The 24698-nt window shown below is 34.8% G+C and overlaps 1 protein-coding gene across 4 annotated transcripts in view; it reads right to left on the reverse strand.

Moving 5' to 3' along the window:
• NTPase (ectonucleoside triphosphate diphosphohydrolase NTPase) overlaps nt 1-24698 on the reverse strand; it is a 73125-nt gene that overhangs the window by 33078 nt on the left and 15349 nt on the right. For all 4 annotated transcript variants that reach the window (XM_081725558.1, XM_081725556.1, XM_081725557.1 and 1 more), the window contains exons 2-4: nt 22986-23109; nt 8652-8819; nt 7884-7963 (exon numbers count right to left, since the gene is read on the reverse strand). In XM_081725558.1, coding sequence (XP_081581684.1) covers nt 7884-7963; nt 8652-8819; nt 22986-23085 — 348 coding nt within the window. In that variant the 5' untranslated portion in view covers nt 23086-23109. The remainder of the gene's footprint in view (nt 1-7883; nt 7964-8651; nt 8820-22985; nt 23110-24698) is intronic.

Consider the following 24698-nt stretch of genomic DNA (forward strand, 5'->3'; position numbering starts at 1 on the left):
TTGAAGCAAAGATGTGACAAAATGGCAAAAAAATAAATAAATAAATAAATAAATAAAATAAAATAAAATTGTGTTCGGACAAGCCCATCGTACAATGAAGTTCCCTAATTTGTTGGTGTACCAGAGCAGGCTGACCAATGCATCTACAATGAATGGTCTAACGTGCGTGTGAACGAAAAACGGAGTGAAAACTTTAGTCACAAAGATTCTAACTCAGGCCGTCGAAAAGTTCACAGCTGGTCAAGCAAAGTAGTTTCCAAACTCGACAGGAATTGCTGCAGTTCGTAAATGCAGATCAATTTCAACCCATTTTCGAAACAACATTACGAAGAGAACTTCATGCAACATATTTAGAATCGGATACCAAGGAAGGAGACACTTCTCACTGCAGCCCATAAAGAGCTTTGTCTTCAGTGAGCTCACGAACAGATACGAGACTGTAGCGGATTTAAAACGCATAGGTGGCACAACGAGTCTGTTTTTGTCTGTATACCAATTATGCAAAGCGTCGAGTGCACCGAAAGCCCAACGAGGAATTTTACCCACAATGTGTAAAGGGTGTAGTTCAAGCTGGAGGAGGTTCTGTAATGAGCGGGGATGTTTTTCGAACCGTAACTTGAGCCCACTCATACACGTGAATGTGAACAAGCATGTTTATTTGGACATTCTGAGTGTCCAGGTTTTGTTATTTTTTTCAACATCTGTATGTAGTGGACGCTCATCTTATAAGATGACAACTTCCGTGTTCATAAGGCTTAAAGTACTTGTACATGGTTTGAGGAACATTCCGGTACCGTATCGTAGCTGGTATGTACTGCAAAATCCCCGTACTTAAATTCAATTGAAAATTTACGGGATTATTTGCAGCAGTGAGTAAAAAACACGCTGGAACCCAAATCCTCGTACTTTGCCTGAACTAAAGCATCTACTGACGAGCGAGTGGATTCATATCAATGTGACATGTCTACAACACTTCGTAGAGTTACCTCGAAACAGAATTCTGAGGGTTATTCAGTCCATATTAAAATGCTTAAATATTAGTGAATGAAATGTCTGGTGTAAAATTCACCGCAGCAACACAATACAGAGATGGATTAAGGTCACGTATCTAACGTCACGAACTATGTACGTGTCCAACAAACAGACTGAGATACCCAGACAGTCAGGAGGTAGTGCGCTGTTGAGCAGGGTCACATGAAAGTACACGATGGACAATACACAACTGTAAGTGGTTTTCCTTTACGAATTCAAATTGGGACATTCAGTATAGCAAAGCACAAAATAGATTAACAGTGCATTTGGGCCAGAAATGGCGAATGAACGTACCATTCGCGGTCGGTTTTGTTAAATTTCGTTCTGGTAACATAGCAGTCCAATATGTGCAGCGTGGGCGCCAACCAACATCATGTTTGGATGAGTTCCTCAGGAACACTGTGGAAGCGTATTCAAAGGACTAAAATCTTGCAATTTCAGATCTATCAACATTTGACCGACACTAAGCACATCATCATAAAATAACTTCACAAATATATACTTAAGGTATGAATCTTACTTTATTAGGGCTAAAAGGATAGAATTAAACCTATATCAATGATCCTTAGAGAAAAGTTGAAACTATATTATCACTTTAATAAACTCAACTAAATTCGTTTTATTACAATCTAAATTAAAAACTACAAATTTTTCATACCATCGCAAAAATCTTTCATATTTTTTTTCCAACTTTTTCACAATCGTAAGACATTAATATACGAGGGTTTGGGTAATATGATCTATGGTGGTAGGTGTGATTGAAGTGTGAATGACGAATGATTATTTTTCATGTATAACCGTATGAGTGACGAATGGTTCTTTTTCATAATTACGTGTAAATACATCTTATAATTGAAGAGAAATGTATAAGTATTCAATGAAAATTTAAGAAGTTGTCTACGTGGGAACATATGTGAGAAAGTCACCACATACTAACGCGTTGTTCGATTACATCTTCACTAAGCTATTTCCTCTGAAAGTGTTCCAAGCTGCTGCGAGTGAAGTATCAGAAAGCTTAAATAAATAAAAATAGAAAAATATACGCAAGGTACGTAAAGAATTTTATTTTATTTATTATACTGCGTAAATAAACGAAAACTGAATGTTGTGATAAACAGTTTTAAGTGACTGACTAAAATATTCTTCTGGTTATGAAATAAAATATTTGAAAATAATTTAGTTATTAATCTAACCATATGCTCTCCTAGTTTTTTTTAAGTATAGGTTTCTTTAAAACTCGAAAGTATACTGTATATTTGTATATTTTTTACTGTATATTTGTGATTCCATATGTACTTGGAATAGTTCTGATAAATTATGTTATTAGAATCACGCAAGTGGTGGAACTTTAATTTTAGTGCGTCTCTTACTCCCCACAATACCTCTTGAACGGAAGCGAATTTTAAAATTTATTTGACAACAGATAACTAGGGCAATTATCTTGAACAAGTTCGTTAACGGAGTCAATGTTAAGGAATAACGTCAACTTACGCTTGTCCGTTAGTGGACATAGTAACTCTTGAAAGAAAGCGAATTTTTGAATTCTGTCTTTTGCAATATATAGCTAGAGCAATTATTTCGGCTAAGTTTGTTAACGGAGTCCATCCAATAACATCCTAACAGGTAATGGTGACCTATGTCCATCCGTTAATCTACGAGATAACCGAACTTCTGAAGTCTATTTTCTGCAAAGGCACAAAGCTGAGTCATAAGTCTTGCAACATTTCTACAAACTAAATAGCATGCAGTGAAGCAAAGCACACCCAACTCGTTGATTCCGGAAATTTCGTCCAGGTTATTAAAATGAAGATTGGCCAAGAGCCGGCGTCTCAGGGTAAGATTCTGAGGCTATGCGATATTCATTGAAGAACATGCATCTACCAGCACACGACGATTGTCAAAATAATTTGGCGTGTCCTAGGTGAACTTTAGTACGTCACCTTCACAAACTCGGGAAAACTATCAGTAGCTGCCCCATTGTGCCCCATGAGTGGATCCCAGAGGGGAATGAATGTGTGCAGACAACTCCTACAAAATCCGTGATATCTGCATTTTGTGAAACGGATTTTTAACTGAGACGAAAAGTGGGTGTTTTTCCGTAATCCAAATGTGCGAAAACAGTGGTTGAGCAAGAGTCAACTTCCAAAACGGTCGTCAAACAGGCCTGTTTTGAGCATAAAGTCATGTTGTGTGAGGTGGAACTAAGAAGTGGTAATTCACTCCGACTTCGTTCCTGATAGTTGTAGCATCAATGGCGACACTTATTCCGAACAATTAAATCGGATGAATGATGCACTACACCTAAAACACCCTGTGTTGGTGAACCGAAAGCTCGCCCTGTTGCAATATAACGCAAAACCACACTCGATCCAAAAGCAGAACAAAAAGCGTAGGAACTCAATGATATCGAACTGATGCCACACCCAGCAGATAGTCCTGACCTTGCCCCATCAGATCTGTTCCGATCCAGGCGCATTTCCTGAAATTACGATGCTTTACCAATCATCAGGAGGCGGAAACAACAGTAATTGACTTTTTTACTTCTAAGGATAAGACGTGAAATCGAGAAACTGGCAGATAATTTAACGCGAGGGACCATACTTTGAATATTAACCTGCTTTCATTTTACTGTAATATATCAGGTATATTGTGTATCAGAATACTGCAAGACTTATGACTCATCCCTGTAATAGAACTTATACGTCTCACCGCTAGATAGCAGCAAACATCCGACGGTCGACATCTACCCGACGAAATTGGAATTCCTAACATCAAATTTAAAATAAAAGGCGACCCTAAAATTTTATTTAGAATCGGTAAATAAAATAAACGTAATGACATAGACCATATCAATTCAGGCAATAGGGGTTACCTTGATAGTCTCAGATGCTATTAAATTTAACAGCCGTTAAAATTAAGGACAAAGTAAGAATTTTTTTTTTGTTTGTTTGTTTGTTTGTTTGTTTTGTTCAAAGAAATTCCTGGTCTGAGATACAGATTACCAAAGATGGCCCTCCGGCGCAATTTCTTACATCTGACTTTCGGAAAAATATTAAAATGGTCTATCTCTGAAATGGTTCAGGATATATTTTCGTTTGTTTGGTTGGTTGGTTTACTTGCAGATAATAACTTACTGATTCAAATTATATCCTCCATTTGGAAATATTGTCTAAGTTCTCGTGATGTAGAATTCTGATTATATTTATACTGTATGTTCAAAAATGCCAATCCAAAAAATTCTGAGAATTATTCAGTAGTTGTATCTCTAAAGATACTACATATCCTGAAAAGGACAACATGCCACTTTGGTTATTGAATTAGTAATAATGTCTTTGTACAAAATTTACTCTCGTATCAATGTGCTATGTAATAGAATGAAAACGATAAATTAGACACGGTTGGAACTGGTGAAATGTTTTATTCTTCTGGATATTCTTTACATAGAACCTTCCAAATCATGAAAGGTCTTCTGGAACAGTGGAATCATCCAGATTATTCCAGAAATTCTAGAACACATTGAAACCATTTCACAATATAACAGAACCTTCTGGAACAATCTAGATAATTCCAGAATGTCACAAAATCTTCTAGAACTATCTGGAACCATCTAGATTATTCCATAATGTAAGAATTTTCTATAACTATCCAGATAACTGTGTGTTTGGCTCAGCATATAAAAGGGAAGGCACATGAAATCACAGCTAAGTTGTCAACAAACAACGAGAGCAGTTCCCGAAATTTGTGATCCAACATTATCTGCATGCTTTAGCGAGAATCCTGCTGATTTTTTTTTTTTTTTTTTTTTTTTTTTTTTTTTTTTTTTTGAAAGGACTGAGTTTGAAATGTTTTCTGAGTGGGCCAAAGACAGACTTTCTTCAGGTTCGGAATAAGAGTGCTCAATTCAGATTTAGAGAGAGTGTTTCAAAACGAAGATGTTTCCAGTAATGACGTTCTGTGTTCTAACTGCTTTGTATTCTAAATGTTTCTGTGTTCTAAATACTTCGACGAAATATCAACAATGACAGTAACTGAACAAAAAGTTTTCCATGGTGTGGACGATAAAGATTGTGTACCTACAAGAGAAGAATTGCATTCCCTGAATCAGTCAGCTATAGATGTTGGTGTTAGTCCTATTGAGAAATCACGGTTAGTGAAGTCAAATCGCAAGCTGTATGCATCAAGAAAGCACAGCAAAATTACTATAGTTGCGGGTTAGTACATCAAATCAAAACTGACCACACTAGTCAAAGTACAAATTCCATCTTCAAAGAAATGAACTAAAAAAAGCTCTCTTCCTTCATAGGCAGTAACCTTTGCTGCATGTTCAGCTTCTTCATTACCAGCTATGCCAATATGGTTTGGAACCCAGCAGAGTTGTATCTCTCCCTCTGTACAAATGATCTATGACAGGATGATTTGCTGGACGAAAGGATGTTTACTGTGCACATCCACGAAGCTACTCCGAGCACTTTGAAAATCACGCAGCAGATTACGATACTACGTACATGACATGCAGATAAAGTTTGTAAAATTGCAACTAGTTCAGCAGTATATATTGAAGAAAAGCATGTAATTTAAAACCATAAGTACGTGTAGTTGAAAAAAAAAATGTATATTAAAAAAAAGAAAAGAGAAAGGTATATTCAACGGAATCAGCATCTTCGGAATCATCAGTAAAAATACAATGTAGTCTTGAAACTGCTCTAAGAAGGAGTGAAACTCTTGATGATACTCATCAGGACTGGTGCTTGGCTTCTTGTATTGGGCCAGATGGAAAGAAATAGCTGGTTGACGTATCTTCCATAGGGAGTAAACCCAACAGACATAAGAGGGGAACTTCGAAGGAGAAGTCATCCGAAAGTTCCAGAACGAATACCAAAAGGTCTTGTAGTATTGGGTTGCAGGGTTGGCAAAAACCATGGTTTTTATTTAAAGAAACAAAAAACCCGGTGTTTTTTTTTTTGTTCAAACCAGTTTTTTTGTTTGTTTTGTTTTGTTTTGTTTAAATAATTTGCTCTATGTATTTATATCATATATGGACAGAAACAAGTTTATTTCGCCTTGGTGTTATTATGCAACAATCGGGTTATGTTGGAAGAGAATCCAAACCGCTTCTCGGCTTATATCCGAGAGAAATTGCCCTCCATTTGAACTCGAAGCCGAGACTAATTGGCTACAAATGCGATACGTCTGCCGACTCACTCACGCAGGACTCCTGATAAAACTACGTTGTACTACCTTTACATACTTGTTAATATAACTGTCAAGAGTCATTTCAGAAGGAGAAAAAGATAAACAGTTGCACAAGTGAAACCATAATGCAGAATTACATATGGATAATTTTAAAATACTGCAGAGTATAGAAGAACTAATTTATTGCAAGTTAGTTCACTACGACTTTTATTAGTCCAAGTTAAAGAAATACAACGACTTAATTTGCATATCAGTAAGAAAAGTGAATAAAGATACGAATTATCTGAGTCCACTTTGGCTCTGACCCATTTATACATAAATAGATACCAAAGATACTTCTGATTTCAATAAATGCATCTCGCGAGGTTTGTATGACCCCCCCCCCCCAAAAAAAAAAGTACGGCAATTCGATATATTTTATCAATAATAAACATTATTAAAAACGAAACAATATTTACAAGGTTCCTTTGATTGCAATTGCATAACAATAATAACAATCTATAAAAAAAATCACAAAAGAAACATTCATAAACTTATTTTAAAAATGTTGCTTTTGTAGTATATTCTCTTCGAGTAATGAACAGGAAATTTAGGTCTGAATATAATACGAATAATATACGGGAGTGGAACTGATAATCCACAAATGTGTGTTCATCAAGATTTTACGAACACTTACACTTTTACTAACATTTTTCGTTTTTTTGGTTTAAACCAGTTTTTTTTTCTCGAAAAAAAAAAAAAAAAAAAACAGCTAGTTTAAAACATTGTTTAAACCAGCCAACCTTGTTGGGTTGTGCCTAACAACGTTGTTAGCAATGTCCAGCTTCCAATGCAAAAGATGAAAGATGGTAAAGTATTGACTTTAGACGAGCAAAATAGTGGAGCATTAGCCGATAACTGCGCTGAGTTAATGATGACTCGTGCGCTTCAACATAGAAGCTGGGAATAAGACTGGTACGGAATGCAAGTCCCCAAACGTACGCCAAAATAATGGAAAATGTTCAGTTGGTGTAACGTTGTAAATCTAGCTGATTCATAAAGAATGCATTCATAGTCCAATCTGTGCGGATCAGGGTACAATACAGTCGTAAAAAGACAATACAATCAGCACCCCCAAGAAATATGAAGTAATACTTTCATAAGATTCAGTGCTCTCAATATGCAGATAGCGGTATTTTAGTTCTCTTAGATGGACTGCTCAAGACAGCCGGTGATCAAACTGAAGACCCAGAAATCGGAAGCTGTCAACAAAAGACAAGCATGTACGGCCCAGATAAAGATCTGGATGATATGAACAGTTGTGTATGCGATAAAAATAGACATAGTCTTGTCGATGAAAAAAGGAAATCCAGTGATCGTTGCCCAACGTGAAGGCTTGTTCAGAATGAGATGTAATTGTTGAGCAGCAACACGGAGATCGTAGAATGGTAAATTGCAGGTCGTCCCATGCAACATTCCATGAACGGGAGTTAGTATCTGTGTCAGAATCATTTATCGCCAAAGCAAAGAAAATCACAATATATTAAAACAGTTGAGTCTTAAAAACATATTACATCAGAAAAGCATATTATTATGAAACAGAATTTTAGGTCTTCTCCCAACCACAGATTACGTAACCATCAATAGTCTACATATGTCGTTCAATAAATGGGACATACCTTCTTCGGATCATCTGCGAAGGAAGACAATCCAGGCTTTACCTCTACAAATAATTCATCATCAAGTTTTAGACTCCCATCTACAATCAAAATATGCAAAAATTAACACGATAATAATAAGATCTTAAAAATTAACCAGTAATAAAGATAATGAAACAAGAACAACTTATTTATTTCATAGCCAGTAACAATTTTCCTCTTTACATTATGTATAAAGAAAACTATGCAAAATACAGGACCTAAGTTAAAAAATCAGTTGCTGCAGAATTCATATTTACAAGTTACTGGATTAAGAATTTACTTCTGCATCATTTTGCGTAATACTAACTTTTTATACAAATCTTATATAACCTTTCCTAGTGAATTTACGTAAGTTACTTTTGGTTTAAAAAAAAAAAAAAAATCTTCACTTCATTGTTTCTCCGGCAATGAATAAGCATATTTTCTACGTAAAAGAATATCTAGACAACTCACTATTATAATTTGTTAGGTTTCCTTTATTGTAACGACGTAACGACAAGTTTCTCAACTTATACAGTGCTTTTCACTAAATTTTAACTATGGCCTATGGAACCCGGAGGTTTAATGCCGCGTTCACAAAAGCTCTCCACTGACTTCTATCCTTAGCTAACTGCATCCAGTTTCTACTTTGTATTTTCACTAAATTTTCGCACAGCAAATATTACTTTGTAGCAAAAGCAGCATAGTACAGCTGAAAGTATGTTATTACTATTGAAACGAAGCGGTAAACATATAAGAGAAGTTTACCTATAAAAGATTTATGGAACTTGAACGCCAAGATTCGAGATCCAGTACTGCCTGCATCAATCACTGCCGCATAACTGTGTTCTTGCATTCCAACCATGAGGGCTAAATTATCAATAATTCCAGTTCCATGTTTATGAATATGTCCCGGCAAATTGCTGTAAAATGAGCCTGAAAGAGAAAATATTAGACACACTAAATAAATAAATAAATAAATAAATAAATATATATATATATATATATATATATATATATATATATATATATATATATATATATATATATATAGAGAGAGAGAGAGAGAGAGAGAGAGAGAGTGTTAATGAACTATACCGACAAACTTTAAGAGGTGATTCCTCACATTAAAATTAGAGAAAATGTTCATATGGACATTTTCTCTGATTTTGATGTGAGGAATCGCGAAAAAGCCAAATTTCAAGGGGTCTTATTTCGAATTCCAGAGACTGTGGATGGTGGCCCTTATCAGCATAAAGGAAGTCACGCATACGCAATCCAAAAATACACATTTCATTAACGTTCAATGGGTGTACAGTTTATTTCCTGCAGAGTGAAATTCCCAGACATGCCATTAACCAAATTTTGAGATATGCTCTGACTTTATGATTGGTCTAAAGTAAGCAAACGATAAGCCTTGATACCAGTAAACACGGAATCCTTTAGCGCAATGTTGGAAGTGTTAAGGATCGTTAGCAGCATGGTTTCTCGTACTCGGGAAAATGCATGGCGGGATGATTTCTTTCACACTTAAAAGTGAAGAAGTCGTGAAATATACCGTGCCGAAATACATATCATCACACGTCATTCCGAACACAAAGAAACATGGAGCTACCGGTTCCTAACACTTCCGCCTTCCCTCCGAAGCATTAGATGTCCATTGTTGTCAAGGTTTACCTCCTGCCAAAGTTACCCTTCTTGAAATCAGGGTATATCTGAAAACTCTATTGAAACCTGAAACCCCCAACTACGTCACTCCTCCTACATTCTGGTTATAATTTGTTTTGTTGGTCGCCAAGGCAATTGTAATAAGCCTAACGGATTTAAATGATTTATGAAGGTATTAAAGTTTTAAAAGGCAATGGACTTCCGAAATTATATTTTATTTTCTTTTAGTTATATGACCGTGTCCAGAATGGAGGAAGAGGACGAGTCGTTTTCAATTTAAAAGAATGACACGAAATTACCTTTTCTAAGGTAATTTCATGCTATTGTTAACTTGTAGTATCAGAAATTCGAAGTTAACAGTAAATTGGAACTAGGCCGATTCATATTCAATTACGCCACATAATTGAATATGAACCGAGACCCTCCTTGGTAAGCTGCAAATTGATATGAATGTACTAATCATATTTCAGAGTGAAATCCTAATAAAATGGTACCGTTAACTTAAATTACCGTATTCATTATTTTCTTCTAACCTCATATTTTATTCATTAGGCTTTTGATGGTAACTCTGTTAAATGTTGATATTTATGGATTTCCAAGTTTAAAGTAATTCTGTTGACTTGTCATAGATTACTAGTATCACACCAAAACTATCTTATTACATATTCCTAAATTATACTAAACACTAAAGTCAAAAGTCAGGTACTACTCACTACTAATACATGTTGAATCAAATAATTCAATTCCACAAAACATTTTAATAAACGAAATATTCATTTTAACATACAGAAAAAGATTGGAAGAAAAGAAAAAAAATTGTATAACAGAATATAATAAAATTCGAAAGCAAGATTTTAAAATTTTATTATTCGCAAAACAGATTTAACTAATGAGTTTTAAGAAAACGGTGTTACATTTGAGATTATTAAAGTATCCAACATATCGGTAACCAGATTATTAAAACATAAATGAAATTAGTATACATAGATATATTACACATTTTAGAAAGTTTCGTAGCTTTTGCGTATGTGAAATTTAATAAGCACGTCTAGAAAACAAAATCTGTTTCTTAGCTCCACTATCAGTGTGGCATTACGATTGATACTATACGAAGAATGGTTGATAATAAAACGTCCAATAATGAACCACTTCCTTTAAGATACTTGAAAGGGTTTCAAGTTAGCAAAGTAACGAAAAATAATAATAATAAAACAAAATCCTTGAAGAGGTTAGGATTAATTAGAACCTTGAGTCTCTTCGCTCACATCCACTTAAATCTTAAATCGTTTGATAAAAAAAAAAAAAAAAAATCTATATTGGGTCCTATCTCGATTAGATCGTAGTTCAAAATTTCACTAAGAGTACACAGCACACCTTTATAAGTATATATATATATATATATATATATATATATATATATATTTCCCTTCTTCTGATCAGCGCTCCAACTGATCTGCTTGGAGGAACCATATCGGTTTACTTATTTATATGTATCATACCTGAAGAAAATTCGATTTCCACACAGAAATCATAAGTCTCATCCGGGAATAGCATAATTAGTCATTATGAGGAATTTTAAATGATGGATTGTAGTCTAATATTTTACTGCTTCCACTTAACATAACGACCGCAAAACTTCTTAGATCAGGATATATATATTTTTGGGACAGCTTCTTAACTTTGATTTCACTAAGTTGGAAAGATATAATTTGGTATTCCTGAGCGCTTGGTTTAGACTGTTACTATATTACTTGCCACCACTGATTTTTGAAATCACTATTTCGCTGAGAAGTTGATGCATAATTATGTCTCTCCACCCAATTTACAAAATTTTAACAGTATTGAATGATACGTATACACAAATATCGTGCTTGAATTATATTAAAATCAGCAAATATATATTAAAAAAAAAAAAAAAAAAAAAGTCAAACAAAATATGGCTAACACTTCAGATGGCAATTCGAACAATGTACTGGCAGGTCGGGACTCGACAAAAATCATGTAGAATCGGTAAATACAGGGCTAACTTTACATTTCTTTACTTACTTCAAACATTTCGTAATGATTAATTATATATGTTTCATCGTAACGTTACAATTCCCTGTAATCATATAATATATGCATCACAATTCAATTTTATTTTCAACCCCTTTTCCACTGCGTACAACATATTTATATAGAATGCTCTGTGGCGCTAGGAAGCTTTACTTCATTATATATGTTACAAAATGACTTTGGGTGAACAAAATTATTAAAACAAGTCTACTTCAAAATTAGGTATATGAGTAAAAGAAAAAAAAAACATAGTATTTGTAAGATCAATAATTTTCTCTAAATGCATTCAAATGTATCGACAACCGTAACAAATAGGAGGGGAGAGAACAAAATCAGGTGGTATATTGTGATTCTTCCTACACAGAATGGGTATTTGCACTCAGCTCAACAAGGAAATACGATATCAGTTAAGTTATGTCGCAAGAAACAGGAAAGAAAAAAAAACATGTATTGAAATGTTAATCTGGCACTGAATAACCCAGCTCGCCATAATCCAGACACACGACCGAAGAAGGTAGCAGATAGGCCCGAAACGTAATCATTGAGTATAATATATATATTGTGTACAATACAAACCAATGTATAAACAGCAAAAAAGTTAACAACCACTACGAATTGACGCTCAAACTTTTATATAGATATATTAACATGTTTAGGGAAAATAGGGGGATATTACAATAAAGAGATAGGTTAGAACAAGGAAAAATCAGGAGTCAAAAGAAATTCAGGCAAAGTTACTTAGTTGAGAGTAAACGAAACTGCGAGTCGTTTTTTTTTTTTTTTTTTTTCAAAAACTTAGCAACTATTTTAAATGCCAAATATATTTTCCCCTACTCCAAAAATATCGCTAGCATTAATTTAGACAATTTCCCAACTCGTAGTCCTCGTTAATCATCATCACATGCATAAGTTTCAGGGTATGAAGAAGAAGTAAGAAGTGGACATTGATAGTTTCCCACGCTAAAAAAAAAAAAAATAAAAATAAATAAATAAATAAATAAATAAATAAACATTCGCTGAATATCCAAACTATTTCATAAACTCCGAACGAATACCGCCCCCAAATATCGGGCGGATTGAAATGTCCCGACATGATCGCTGAAATTGCTGTGTCCTAGCATGGAAACCAAGAGAAAACACCCTAGGCGTTACTCTTAGGTTCCCCGCGCTCTAGTCGCTGTAATCTGCCAGAAACGTCCATGTCGGTTACGGCCGACTACATCGGAAGGTTGGGTTTTCCTGTTTAATTTTGAAATATTCTAAAAAAAAAAAAAAAAAAAAAAAAAAAAAAAAAAAAAAAAAAAAAAAAAAAAAAAAATCGTGGTAGTTTTAAATGTCCGTAGAAGACAGGAAAATAGTAAAGCACTGACTCCAATCTAAGAAAATAATAAGAAATAATAATAATAATAATAATTCAAAATTCCGACATTTTGGGAAGAAAACTGCCAAAATCCCAAAATGAGCTCACAAAGACATGCTCGCTACAGACATGCGCCGCGTTTCTAGAACGTAAGAGGAAAAGGGAGCGGCGTGTTATCTTATAGTAGTGGGAAGTCAATAATAAAGTTTGAACATCATCTCTATCGATTTTCTCCTTGCATTTAACAGATTCCGAAAGTACGAAAACGAAATCGCAGAAAACAACAAAATTTGCATCCTCCCAAATCAACACACACACACACACACATACAACACGTTGTCTACTGCACGCCAGAAGCACACCACGCAAGTCAGCCGCTTGGAATAATGTTTGGACTTCGGGATAAAATATTTCTTTGCCGTTCGACAGAGAATAAAACTTAAGTGTAGACCATAACTTTCATAAAACAGTTTTAGTTGACCATCCACATTAGTGAAATGACATCATGCACTTGTGCATGATGAAAGTGGTAGGGTAAAAAAAAAATCCATATACATGAAGTGTATATACTGATGAAACCTACTTTGACACTATATCTGAACAATTGTCAGTTGTTCCATTAAGAAAGTTCACTATTGTGCTGTTGGTTTCTACCTAAAATCTAAATTTCCTTCACTGCAACTTCTTACCTAATTCAACCAAATAACCTTCCTTTCCCAACGCGTACCGAATTATTCAATTTTGTCAGCAACAAATACAGTTAGCGCAAGACGCCGAAATATCACACGCACTCATCATTACACATGTACTTCCATTAATCGTGGCCTATACTCAAAATACCATGGGGTCTTTATCAATATTCTTATAAATTATCATTGGTGTTGGGCCCAAGAGTCTCTCACTTGTCGATAAAACATTTATATTTATATTTATTTATTTATTTATATTAGTATTACATTACGTTACGGCCACAACACGGTCAAACACATTTTAACTTTATTTACTTTTACACCTATAGACCGCCACGAAACTATATTTTTTTTTTAATGTGAGTAAATGTTAGCCAGGTAAGTGACATGGCTAGCATTTACAACACGAAAACACACTCTCACTTTTCTGCAGTCTTGAAATAACTGGATTTGCTTGAAATAACTGAATAATACTCACTCCCAACACATTAGGCTTAAATTTCTACATGAAATTACCAACAGCATATCAAGATTAAAACTTCATATTTAAAATAACCCAAGACCATTTTTTGTTGTTGTTGTCGTTGTTGAAGCGTATAACTGCATATTAGCAGCTACTTATCAAACTCGCCGCAGGAGTTTGGTGAAAATTGTTCTATTGAAACAAAAAACTAACATTGAGCGAAGGGTAACAGATGGCACCCTAGTCGACACAGTAGACAACGATAATGCATCCCTTGCACCTAACAATAAAATTTGCACTTTCATACGTATATTTTCACTAAATGGATGTCATGGACTGAATCAAATTTACGAAAATTATCGAAAAACACTCGCGGCATAATTATTTTAGTCTTGAAATTATTTAAAAGAAATGAGGTTAAACAAAACAAATAAATAATAAGTAAATACTCTAATCAATACTACATATCATGGACCTGACCTTGACCTTTACTACGACTAAATCACACAATACATTAACTAAAATCAACAATTATATATTTTCGGTGTGATACTTAACTACGGTAGAACTCTTGCCTATTGTGGATTGTTAAATTTTGTTGTGATATAGCTCGGTTTGCAAAGCAATGGTCTATTTCTACACCGAGTGGAGGGGAATATTGATAATAATGGTTATAAAATTACATATTACAAGTTTAAGACATCTGCAGAGATCAGTCAAGGATCTCTGGCAGATGCCTCGCCGAAAGAACTACATTTTTGAACCCTGGTGGGCCACTCCTTCCTAACCTGACATTATGTTAATGTTTATAACGGCATAGAAATTGCATGGGGCTGCCATGATAACAGAACAACAATACTACGTTTTATTACAAAAAAAGACAAAATGTTACTTTTATTGGGTGAAGATACCTACAATAACTTTTCACTATTTCTTTTCACTGCTGAAAATTCTGGATTTATAATTTAAGAATGGATGGTTCCAGTCACTGCAAACATGGCTGCCCACATGACTATTGTTGTCGTTACTTTCGATTATTAGTTTGTTACTAAATCTTCAACGTTTTGATGTCGGAATTTCACTTAATTATTATTGTTTCCTACCTCTGTTTACTCTTCTGTAATAGTCGTTGAGATGGAGCAATAAGAATATATATTTTTATTCAATTTATTTCCTCACATTCGTTGGCCCTCCTGTGCTCACAAAGGTTCTTCAAGATTAGACGCTAACATCACAGATTTAGCGGTCTTTGTACACTATCATCCAATGGTTTAAAGGCAAAATGCCAATCGGACCTATAACAATCAAGTTAGAGATGGGGGCGATAGAAGAGAACTACAGGAAACCGTTCTAGCGCCTCTCATTGGATGAGATGGTCCCTATCTTTACAAAGTATTTTCCTTCCTTCCCGTGATTTATATTATTTATTTATAGTCATCTATTTTACTTAAATAGAAACTTTAATGTCGAAACTAAAGAGATGAGAGTATAATAACGTGGTCATTAAAGAAGCAGTGGCGGAGAAAGAATTTAAAAAGGGGAATAAATATTTTTTTAAAATTAAAATTTAACAGGAATATAGAAAAATACATGTATAATTGTAATAATATTTTAGATTATTACAAACCATATCTGAGAATTACACCCTGTAGCGAATACCTTCTACACCTATTGACAATTGATGAAATATGCATTTTTGGATTGTGTATGCGTGGCTTCCTTTACGCTAATAGGAACCACCATCCACAGTTTCTGGAATTCGAAATAGGGCCTATTGAAATTTAGCTTTTTCGCGATTTTAGACAGCCATAGCTCAGAAACTCCGCACTTATATATATCCTAACTATATATAAAACTATGAGTTGACAAATTATTGAGCACTTCCTATAGGGCTACAATGATTGAATTTGGCATGATTGTAGCTTTCCGGAACTGACCCACAGGAAAATTGCCAAACGTGAATATTTTTAATTTTTAGGGTTTCTAAAGAGGGGATGAAGAGTTTTCCTATGTTATTTAAATGGACCTTTTTGGACCTATAATCTCATGTTTTAGGTACTTAGAATTGGAATAAAAACTTGAAATTCGGTATGCTTGTACATTTTCGTTAGCACTACCTAAGTAAATCAGTAAAAATAAAAATATTTCAACTTTAGAGTGGTTTTATAGGGAACAGAAAAATCTTTCCCATGTTATTCATATGGGACACCTCTTACACCTCCAAATTATTGAGCACTTCCTATAGGGCTACAATGATTCAATTTGACATGATTGTGGATTTTCGGAACAAATCCACAGGAAAATTGCCGAAAGTTAATATTTTTAATTTTTAGGGGGCCTAAAGAGGAGATGAAGAATTTCCCCATGTTGTTTAAATGGGCCTTTTTTTGGACCTATAATCTTATGTTTTAGGTACTTAGAATTGATATAAAAACTTGAAATTCGGTATGCTTGTACGTTTTCGTTAGCGTTACCTAACTGAATCATCAGAAACAAAACTTTCCAACTTTAGAGTGGTTTCATGGGGAACTGAAAAATCTTTCCCATGTTATTTATATGGGACGTCTTCTACACCCCAAAATGTTTAAGCACTTCCGGCAGGATTAGAATGATGAAATTGGGCATAATTGTAGCCTTCCAGGACTAACCGACAGGAAAATTGCCAAAAGTGAATATTTTTAAATTTTTAGGGGTCTAAAGGGGGATGAAGAAATTCCCATGCTATTTAAATGGACATTTTCTTGAGATACAAAATCTTACCTTTTAGGCAATTGGAATAGGAAAAGAAGCTATAGAATTGTGAGTTCAAGAGATGCGAGGCCGTAGGCCGAGCAAAGACTGTGTGTGGGAGCGAAGCCCCCGGATGGGCAAATTCAGAAAATATGAAGAGCAAGTTCACGAATTCACTGTTGATTCAAAGGCCAATAGATAAGAATGCGAGGCCGTATGCCGAGCGAACGCGGGGGTCTGGGGGCAGAGCCCCCAGCTAGCCAAAGGCCAGTATATATATATATAAAGCTATGAGACATGGACTTACAGTTTAAGGTGGAATCCGAAAAATTTAAAACCTCTAGTATCAGGAATCGAATAACGGGCCCCATGCACCAAGGGGCGCGGAATAGTCATTAGACCAGCAAGAAGAATTATCTTAAAGAGACAAAATGCATGCATGTCTTGTTAATAAATGATATATATATATATATATATATATATATACCATTCCAAAGTTTGTTCAAGAACATCTGTGATACAAGCTTGTGTGAGTGAGATTTTGTGCAATGTTTAACAACTCTCAATATTTAATTTTGTATATTGTTAGTAGCGCTAGGTGTCATATAGGCTAGTGTAAATATGCAAAGCAATAATGACTCCAGAGAAGAAAGTACCTTGCGTGACGTGGTGTGTAAATACAGAAAATCACTGATCCAAGTCCGGTGATATTTTAGGCGAGAGTAACCAAGGACACAACCAACAGGAAGCAGCATTAATTAGTGGTCTGAAAATGTTAACGCTATTATTCAGTATCCTGAAAAAGAAACAGCAGCGGCAGAACATCTATTTCGGAAGAAACTGTTAACTATGTGTCAAACGTAGTCCTACAATATCAGTCCGTTCTACCAGTAGCGAACTTCGAGTATTTTCAGCAACAATCAAGTTTTGCACAAACGTCTTTGCCTTCACATCAACAAATTGTAGCTGGGTCCATAGGTATATCAGAATGATAAACCACGTCGTGCAGTGTGTGTGCCACAAACATACCTGATTGTATAATACCGACCCCACAATCGGGTCATGACCAAGCGTCAGTCATTTCGCGTTTTCATAACAAGCAAAACTGTCTAACTGAGAGAGAGAGAGAGAGAGAGTGAGAGAGAGAGAGAGAGAGAGAGAGAGAGAGAGAGAGAGAGAGAGAGAAGAAAGAAAGAAAAAAAAGAGAGAGAGAGAATCCTCTATACTAACGTTATGATATGGGATAATGGAACACAGCAAATAACCCTAGTTTTTTAACCGGCTACGCAATATACCTCAACATGTTATAATTGTTCGTCATTATAAAACTCCAGGAAATTCAAGACGCCCTATCCCAGCAGAAGAGCAACCCCTACCACTGAATGGCCTGCAGAAAATTATTATTATTTTAGTTTAACATCCCATGTATATGCCCTTTAGGCTAAAGGAGATGGATGATTAATGAAAGTGAATGATTATGAAATTATGTTTCTTGTGCTCTCCCACCGGGAATCGAATCCAGGACCACGTACACCGCAGATACAGGTGCTAACCACTCGACCAGCGGGCAGAGTAATTGGTGTGTGGAGGTCAGTATATGTTTCAACTAACATTTCACTAGTCGATGCATTAGATGACTTAATGATTTAATAGAATGAACAGCCCGTTTTCCAGACAACCTCCTGTGAGTTTGGATTATGCAGCTTCATTCGGAATTACGTACGGGTAAATATAATCCTCCATAACCGCAAAGTCATTACTACACTATAGTTTTCATTCATGTAGCATCCAACATTCTCCAGTGTTTGCAATTTGAAACTGATTTCAGTCTAGACTATTGTCGTAAAATTTCCGGAAATTTTGAACCCATTGGTAAAAAACAGTTTCTTTCTGGAAAAATTGGGAAAATAACAAAAATCTTTATATTAGGTTAATTTTACTAGTAATGCAACCCCCTTTTTTTTTCCGTACGCGTGAAAAGTATAAGCTGGGAAATTTCAATATTACGAATATTTAAAAAAGAAGCATTCAAAAATAAAACTGTTCTAAGTATTCTTGAAAATTAATAATGTGTACTCATATCCTTTATGTGCTTTTTAGTCGTTTATTCGTAGTTGTGCATTAATTACAGAACTTTTACAGTATCATACACATCTACCATAATGAAGCATTTCTCTTCCAACAAATAGGGCTCTTGAGTGAAATTGAGTTCTTAATGTGCTCTTTGATCTGGTGAAATTTTGTTAATTTTAACCAAATTACTTCTTAAAAGAGAACAATAGGGAAAATTCACTAATACTCATACACTAAAACATATAGTTACTTTATTTAATATTTTAATATAGACTTTTATTTAAACTTTATGTACAAAATTTTGTACGCAAACAAATACATGTTTTCTAGTGCGAAAAAATTTATATAAAAATGAAATTGACTATATTTGTAACTTAACAACTCTTGAACCACCAGACCGATCTCGATAAAATTTTCAACATAGATGAGGTTAGGGTTTCGGATAATTTTTGTCATGTCACTTTCAAGATGCAACTTGAAGGAAGGAAGGGGGATATATATTGAAAATGACCGATATTAGTGTCGAATCCATGGTTTTCGCTGAGACACTTCCGATGCCGCTTAAATCCAAATTCAGCACTGCAACTTGGGGAAGAGGGAGAGGAGATATATAAAATGATCGAACAATGACAGATAAATCCAAATTCAGCGCCATAACTTTATGGAGAGGGAAGGGGTGATATATAAAAAATGATCAAAGCTGACCGATATTAGTGTCGAATCCATAGTTTTAGGGGGTCGCTGAGCTGAACAGTGATAATCCTGATGTCGTTTAAATTCAGCCCCCTTTGGAACTCCTATAGGGTGACATGGATAAGTAATTGAAAATGACAAATACTAGTGTCAAATTCATAGTTTTTGGGGTCCCTAAGTTTATTGGTGCCCTTTATGTTCAGAATGAAATGTATTCTTCCCATGCGAATACATTTTGCTAGTCTAATAATAACGAATGGAAGTTTTACATGTCAAATTCTTTAATATATTTCTCATTGCATATATACAATGCATTTACGCCTTGTGTGGTGTATGTCTGTATGTGTAAATAGGATTTTTTTTTTGAGTTGTTCGAAAAATATACAAATAATAAAGAGGGATTTTTACCAGACATCAGAAAAATGAAAAGTAAAATTAAAGCCTGTTGCTTTACGTATTTTTCCTGCTAGCGAAATGCATTGTATATATGCTGCAGACACGTTAGAGCAAACAAGACTAGCATCAGGCGAAAAAACAGTTTTTAAATTATACTGTATTTTCCGGTTTACGTCAATATATCCAAACAAAACGTTTTTTTAATGGGTTCAAAATTTCCGGAAATTTTACACAGCACAAGGAAAATACGTATCCCCATAAAATATATATTTGATCTTAACATACCGGTATTAACTAAAATGATCCTGCCCCCGTTATTTCAACAATTCCCTGTCATAAAGCGGGAACTTCATAAGATTGCTTAAGATAATTTAAATGCGTCTATATCAATAATCTAGCAAAATTATATTTTAGTATCTTTTGTAGCCATAACTCTATTCTATCACGGTGCAAACTTTAAAGTATTTGGATGTGTGGTGCATATATATTTGTTGCCATACATTTTTTCCTATTCTAATACAAGAAACATAAGTACTCAATGGTCTTAACTGTAAACTAGTAAATATAAATAGTTTTCATTTTAAAAGCATAAGTAGTAAAATATTCGAAAATTTCATTTTTTTTTTTCAAAATTTCCGTTTTTTTTTCCAAGCTCGGGAAAAAACGGTAAAAACTGGTTTTTTACGCAAAATTTCCGGTTTTTTCCAGGCCTTTACAACACTGGTCTACACATCTTACACGTAACACAAAGAGCACGTGTGAAGCGTCTTACTTTAAAATGGGCCTTTCAATGTGGAAACGACTACGGTAAACTAACAAACTTTTTGTTATATACAAGCTGAGAGAAGTAGCTTTTAATAATCTCTGCTCTATGAAAATAAAGAAGTCGGAATGAGGAGAGTTTATTACATCCTGGTACCACAAAGAGTGTGCAACGGGAGTGTATTGCCACAAACGAAGTGATATGGATAAGGGTACAAAGAATTTCATAAAAAGTATGGAAGAAAGAATAGGAGACCTAAACACAAATGAAGAACAGAGGAAAACAGATTTAAAGAAGTTCTGGACACAACTAAGGGGAAATGGATACAAAGAAGAGGATAGAGTCACAAGAAACATAGCAAGAGAGAGAAAGAAAGAGGAAGAAGACAAGAACAAAAAATGGTTTGGAATAGAAAGTCTAGGCAAAGAAACAGAGAAGATAAAAGAGAATGCTTCGGAAAGCAGGAATTAGGACGTACAGGAAAGGAGGAAGCAGAATAATTGAACTAGTCAAAAGAACCAAGAGAAAAGCAATAGCGGACAAAGATCAAAGGGGAGTAATATATAGAGTAGGGTGCGCGGAGTGTTAACAAAATTTACTTAGAAGAAACTAAAAAAAAAAAAGAAAAGAAAAAAAGAAAATGTAAGAAAGGATTAAACAGCACCAGGATGATTTAAGATTGAATAGGGGCAACAATGCGATATACAAGCATCAGAAAGAGACAAACCACAGGATAAGGTGGAAAGAAGCAGAGGTCATAGAAGCAGAGAACAGAACTTTGGTGAGAAAATGGAAGGAAGTCAGGGAGATTATGAAGGCAGGAGACAAGGTGATGAATTGGAATGCAAGATTCTCGATAAATAAAGAGTGGGAGAAGATTCTGCTTAAAGCAGAAGAAATGAAAAGCAAAAAGAAAGAGAAAAAAATAATAAGGAAAATAAGGAAGGAGAGGACAGAATGTATCCAGCGAAAAAAGTAAACTTTTAATTGGACACGTGTGTAGCTAAAAAGTGAAAGTGAAAGCCACACAAGTGTTACTTTTTAATGAAGAGGCGGAGCCTAATTAAAAGTTGATCTCCGGAGAGTATATAAGTGATGACCAACTCCCAAGCAGCCAGAAGAAGTGGAAGTCTGATGAAGACACAGTTATTGTGTTGAAACTGTTCCGTGATAGTGTTTTTTACATATTATCTCATAGCCTTGCTCAGTGTGTTATTGTGTATTAGTACAAAACGGAAACAAGGCCTGATAGAATAGTTACTTAATACACCGACATGTCACGCCAACGACCCGTATTCATAAACTAAATTTAATTAAACTTTGCTTTATCATGTGAAGAAGTCACTGAACAAGGTTTACAATTCTATCCAGTTAAAACAAGAGCTACAGGTTGACGGACAATACTTATAAAATACTTTTTAACAAGTATATTTAGTTTTAACTATACTTACTCTTATTTCGGAAAATCATCTCTCAAAGTTCTCAAAGCGAATAGGTTGTCTCCATGTTTGGTCATGTCAAGAATTAAAAATACAGCGTGTGTGTGTTGTTCAGATATATTAGTTGTGAAAATTATACAATACCATTTTTACTGTGTTTACTGATCAGATTAATTTTCACAAACGCTCATTATGCATTATGTGAGTAAACAACTTTGTAGAAAGTATCCAGATAAGCTCGTTCCTAAACAACTCAAACAAATTAGTAAAGAGACTGCCACCGTCAATGACAGATTGATGATTCACTGGATTTTAACGTCCCTTTTCAGCATCAACGCTATATGAGGCAGGACTTACTGTTTAAAGTAAAATCCGAACCATTACTTGGATTTGTCTCTCAAGCAAATACCCTCAGCAGACACTGAACTCGGGACTACAAATACAGAAAGCAAATGCTTACCCACTCGGTCACAAATGTGTGTTCCATTAATGGTCGAGTCCCGCGAAAGTTCTCCAATATGTTAAAAATTGTTTTCAACAGGATTAATGCTAGAGGTGGTCTTTTTGCACATCTACTGTAAAACTTGTTGCGCTCCATTCAAATATTGTAGTCGTTCAAATTTAATTGAATGTACAGGTTTTATGAACGCACCTCAAATAGCTTCTGTGAAACATATACAGGTGATGAGCTACGAATGAGGTTCAAAAGCGACAGTACACAGTTTGGTCCTGTTAAGAACACCCAAATCTAATCTACAGTTATGGAAACTTACCAAAAATAATCAGCAAGAGAACACTCCCCAGAAGAAACAAAAATAATCGTTTCATAGATAGATTTCTCTTTGCTCCCTTCCTCGAATGTTCAGCAACCATACCGACAACATCATTCTTCTTACCCTGAAAAAGAAGATAGAAATCAAATTGCATTTTTCATTGTGTCCGATATTTGCTATTATGGTAATACTTACTTATTGCGTTCTACCGATTACACACTCATGCATACTTAATAGAATTAACATTAAACACGTCATAATGCAAGTAAAATGCAAAACAGAGGATTAAGAATACGTTAAATTTAATACCTCCTTCTTTCTCACCTTAACCATAGGTTGGTGGGCAACTTGGAAATTTTAAAACTTTTCTCCCTCTTAGGAGAGCTGTTTTATACTTTGATAAAGTATCTTCTTCGTAACAGCATCGGAATATTCTATCCTTGGTCTTCCTCTTTCTGGTTTTCCTTTTGCCTTTCACTTTATCAACATGGTGATCCAATCGGAGTGCCGAATAAGATGGCCAAGCACGTTGTTTCTTTTTTTTCCTATTATCTTCATGATCTGTCGTCCTTCATTAGCTTTCTTTAGTATGTCTTTATTCCTTTTCCTTTCGGCCGATGATATGCGCACCATTCTGCGCCAACACCATATTACAAATGCTTCCAGCTTAGATATTTCAGCTTTTCTCAATGTCCACGTCTCAGATCCTTAAAGCGCCACGTTCCATACCAGGGTTTTAATAACTCATTTTCGAACGTCCAACGGCACATTTCTTGATGTTACCAGTCCTCTTTTCCTATTGAATGCTTGTTCAGCCTGCGCTATTCTTGAAATTTAATATAATGCATTGAATTCATATATAATTTGATTCATGCATTGTTCTGGTAATATAAAAGTGCTTATTTTAGTAAAACTGATTTTTTCATCAAGATTTTGTGGCGTCGCTCACATCTGAGTGCCATCACCTTAGGCTTTAAATGCTGTATGAAGCGGTCCAAAAGTTTCGGACCCTTTGTAAAACACTATGTAAGAACATAAAAAAGTAAGAAAATATGCAGCTCTTTGCAAACAACTCATGACCTTGTCCTACAGAGTTCAAATCTGTTTCTAGTCTATAATTGTAAGAGTTTGTCTATAATGAATTTTAAGATTTTTAAGTATCCTTCATACAAAACTTGGTTGATTAGAATCCTTTTTCAAACCAGCCACCGTGAATTCTACGAGTTCATTGGACTATTATTATGTATCTGGGATCTTTATACTACGAAGCAAATATTCTTGTTTCATATGTTTAATACATCTTTTCTGAACCGACAATATTTATTACACTTTCATTAATGTGGAATTCGAACAAATCCCTGTATCGAAAAACTAACTCGGGTCTTTCACACAAAGACGAGAAATTCAATCACTAAGTTGCACGAATGCTCTCTTAATAAGTAAAAAGCAAACTCACTAACCTCCTACCACGTGGCTTGGTACCATAAAAAAGTGATAACACATTAATCAATTCCCGCTAAACTGAAGTTCGGCAATAATCAATATATGCTTGAAATATATTCAACTTTCGTAGGATAATATTAAGATATTTCACACATCAGTGTCTTCACCTTAACTCTCGAAGACTAGTTCTCGCCAAAAGTTTCACGAAGCCCTTAAAAACATTATTCACGCACCCATTCCAAATACACTGATATTCTAAATTAAAGTGAC

The sequence above is a fragment of the Thermobia domestica genome, chromosome 9 (assembly GCF_964235325.1).
Source record: "Thermobia domestica chromosome 9, izTheDome1.hap1.1, whole genome shotgun sequence".
NCBI classification, from domain to species: domain Eukaryota; kingdom Metazoa; phylum Arthropoda; class Insecta; order Zygentoma; family Lepismatidae; genus Thermobia; species Thermobia domestica.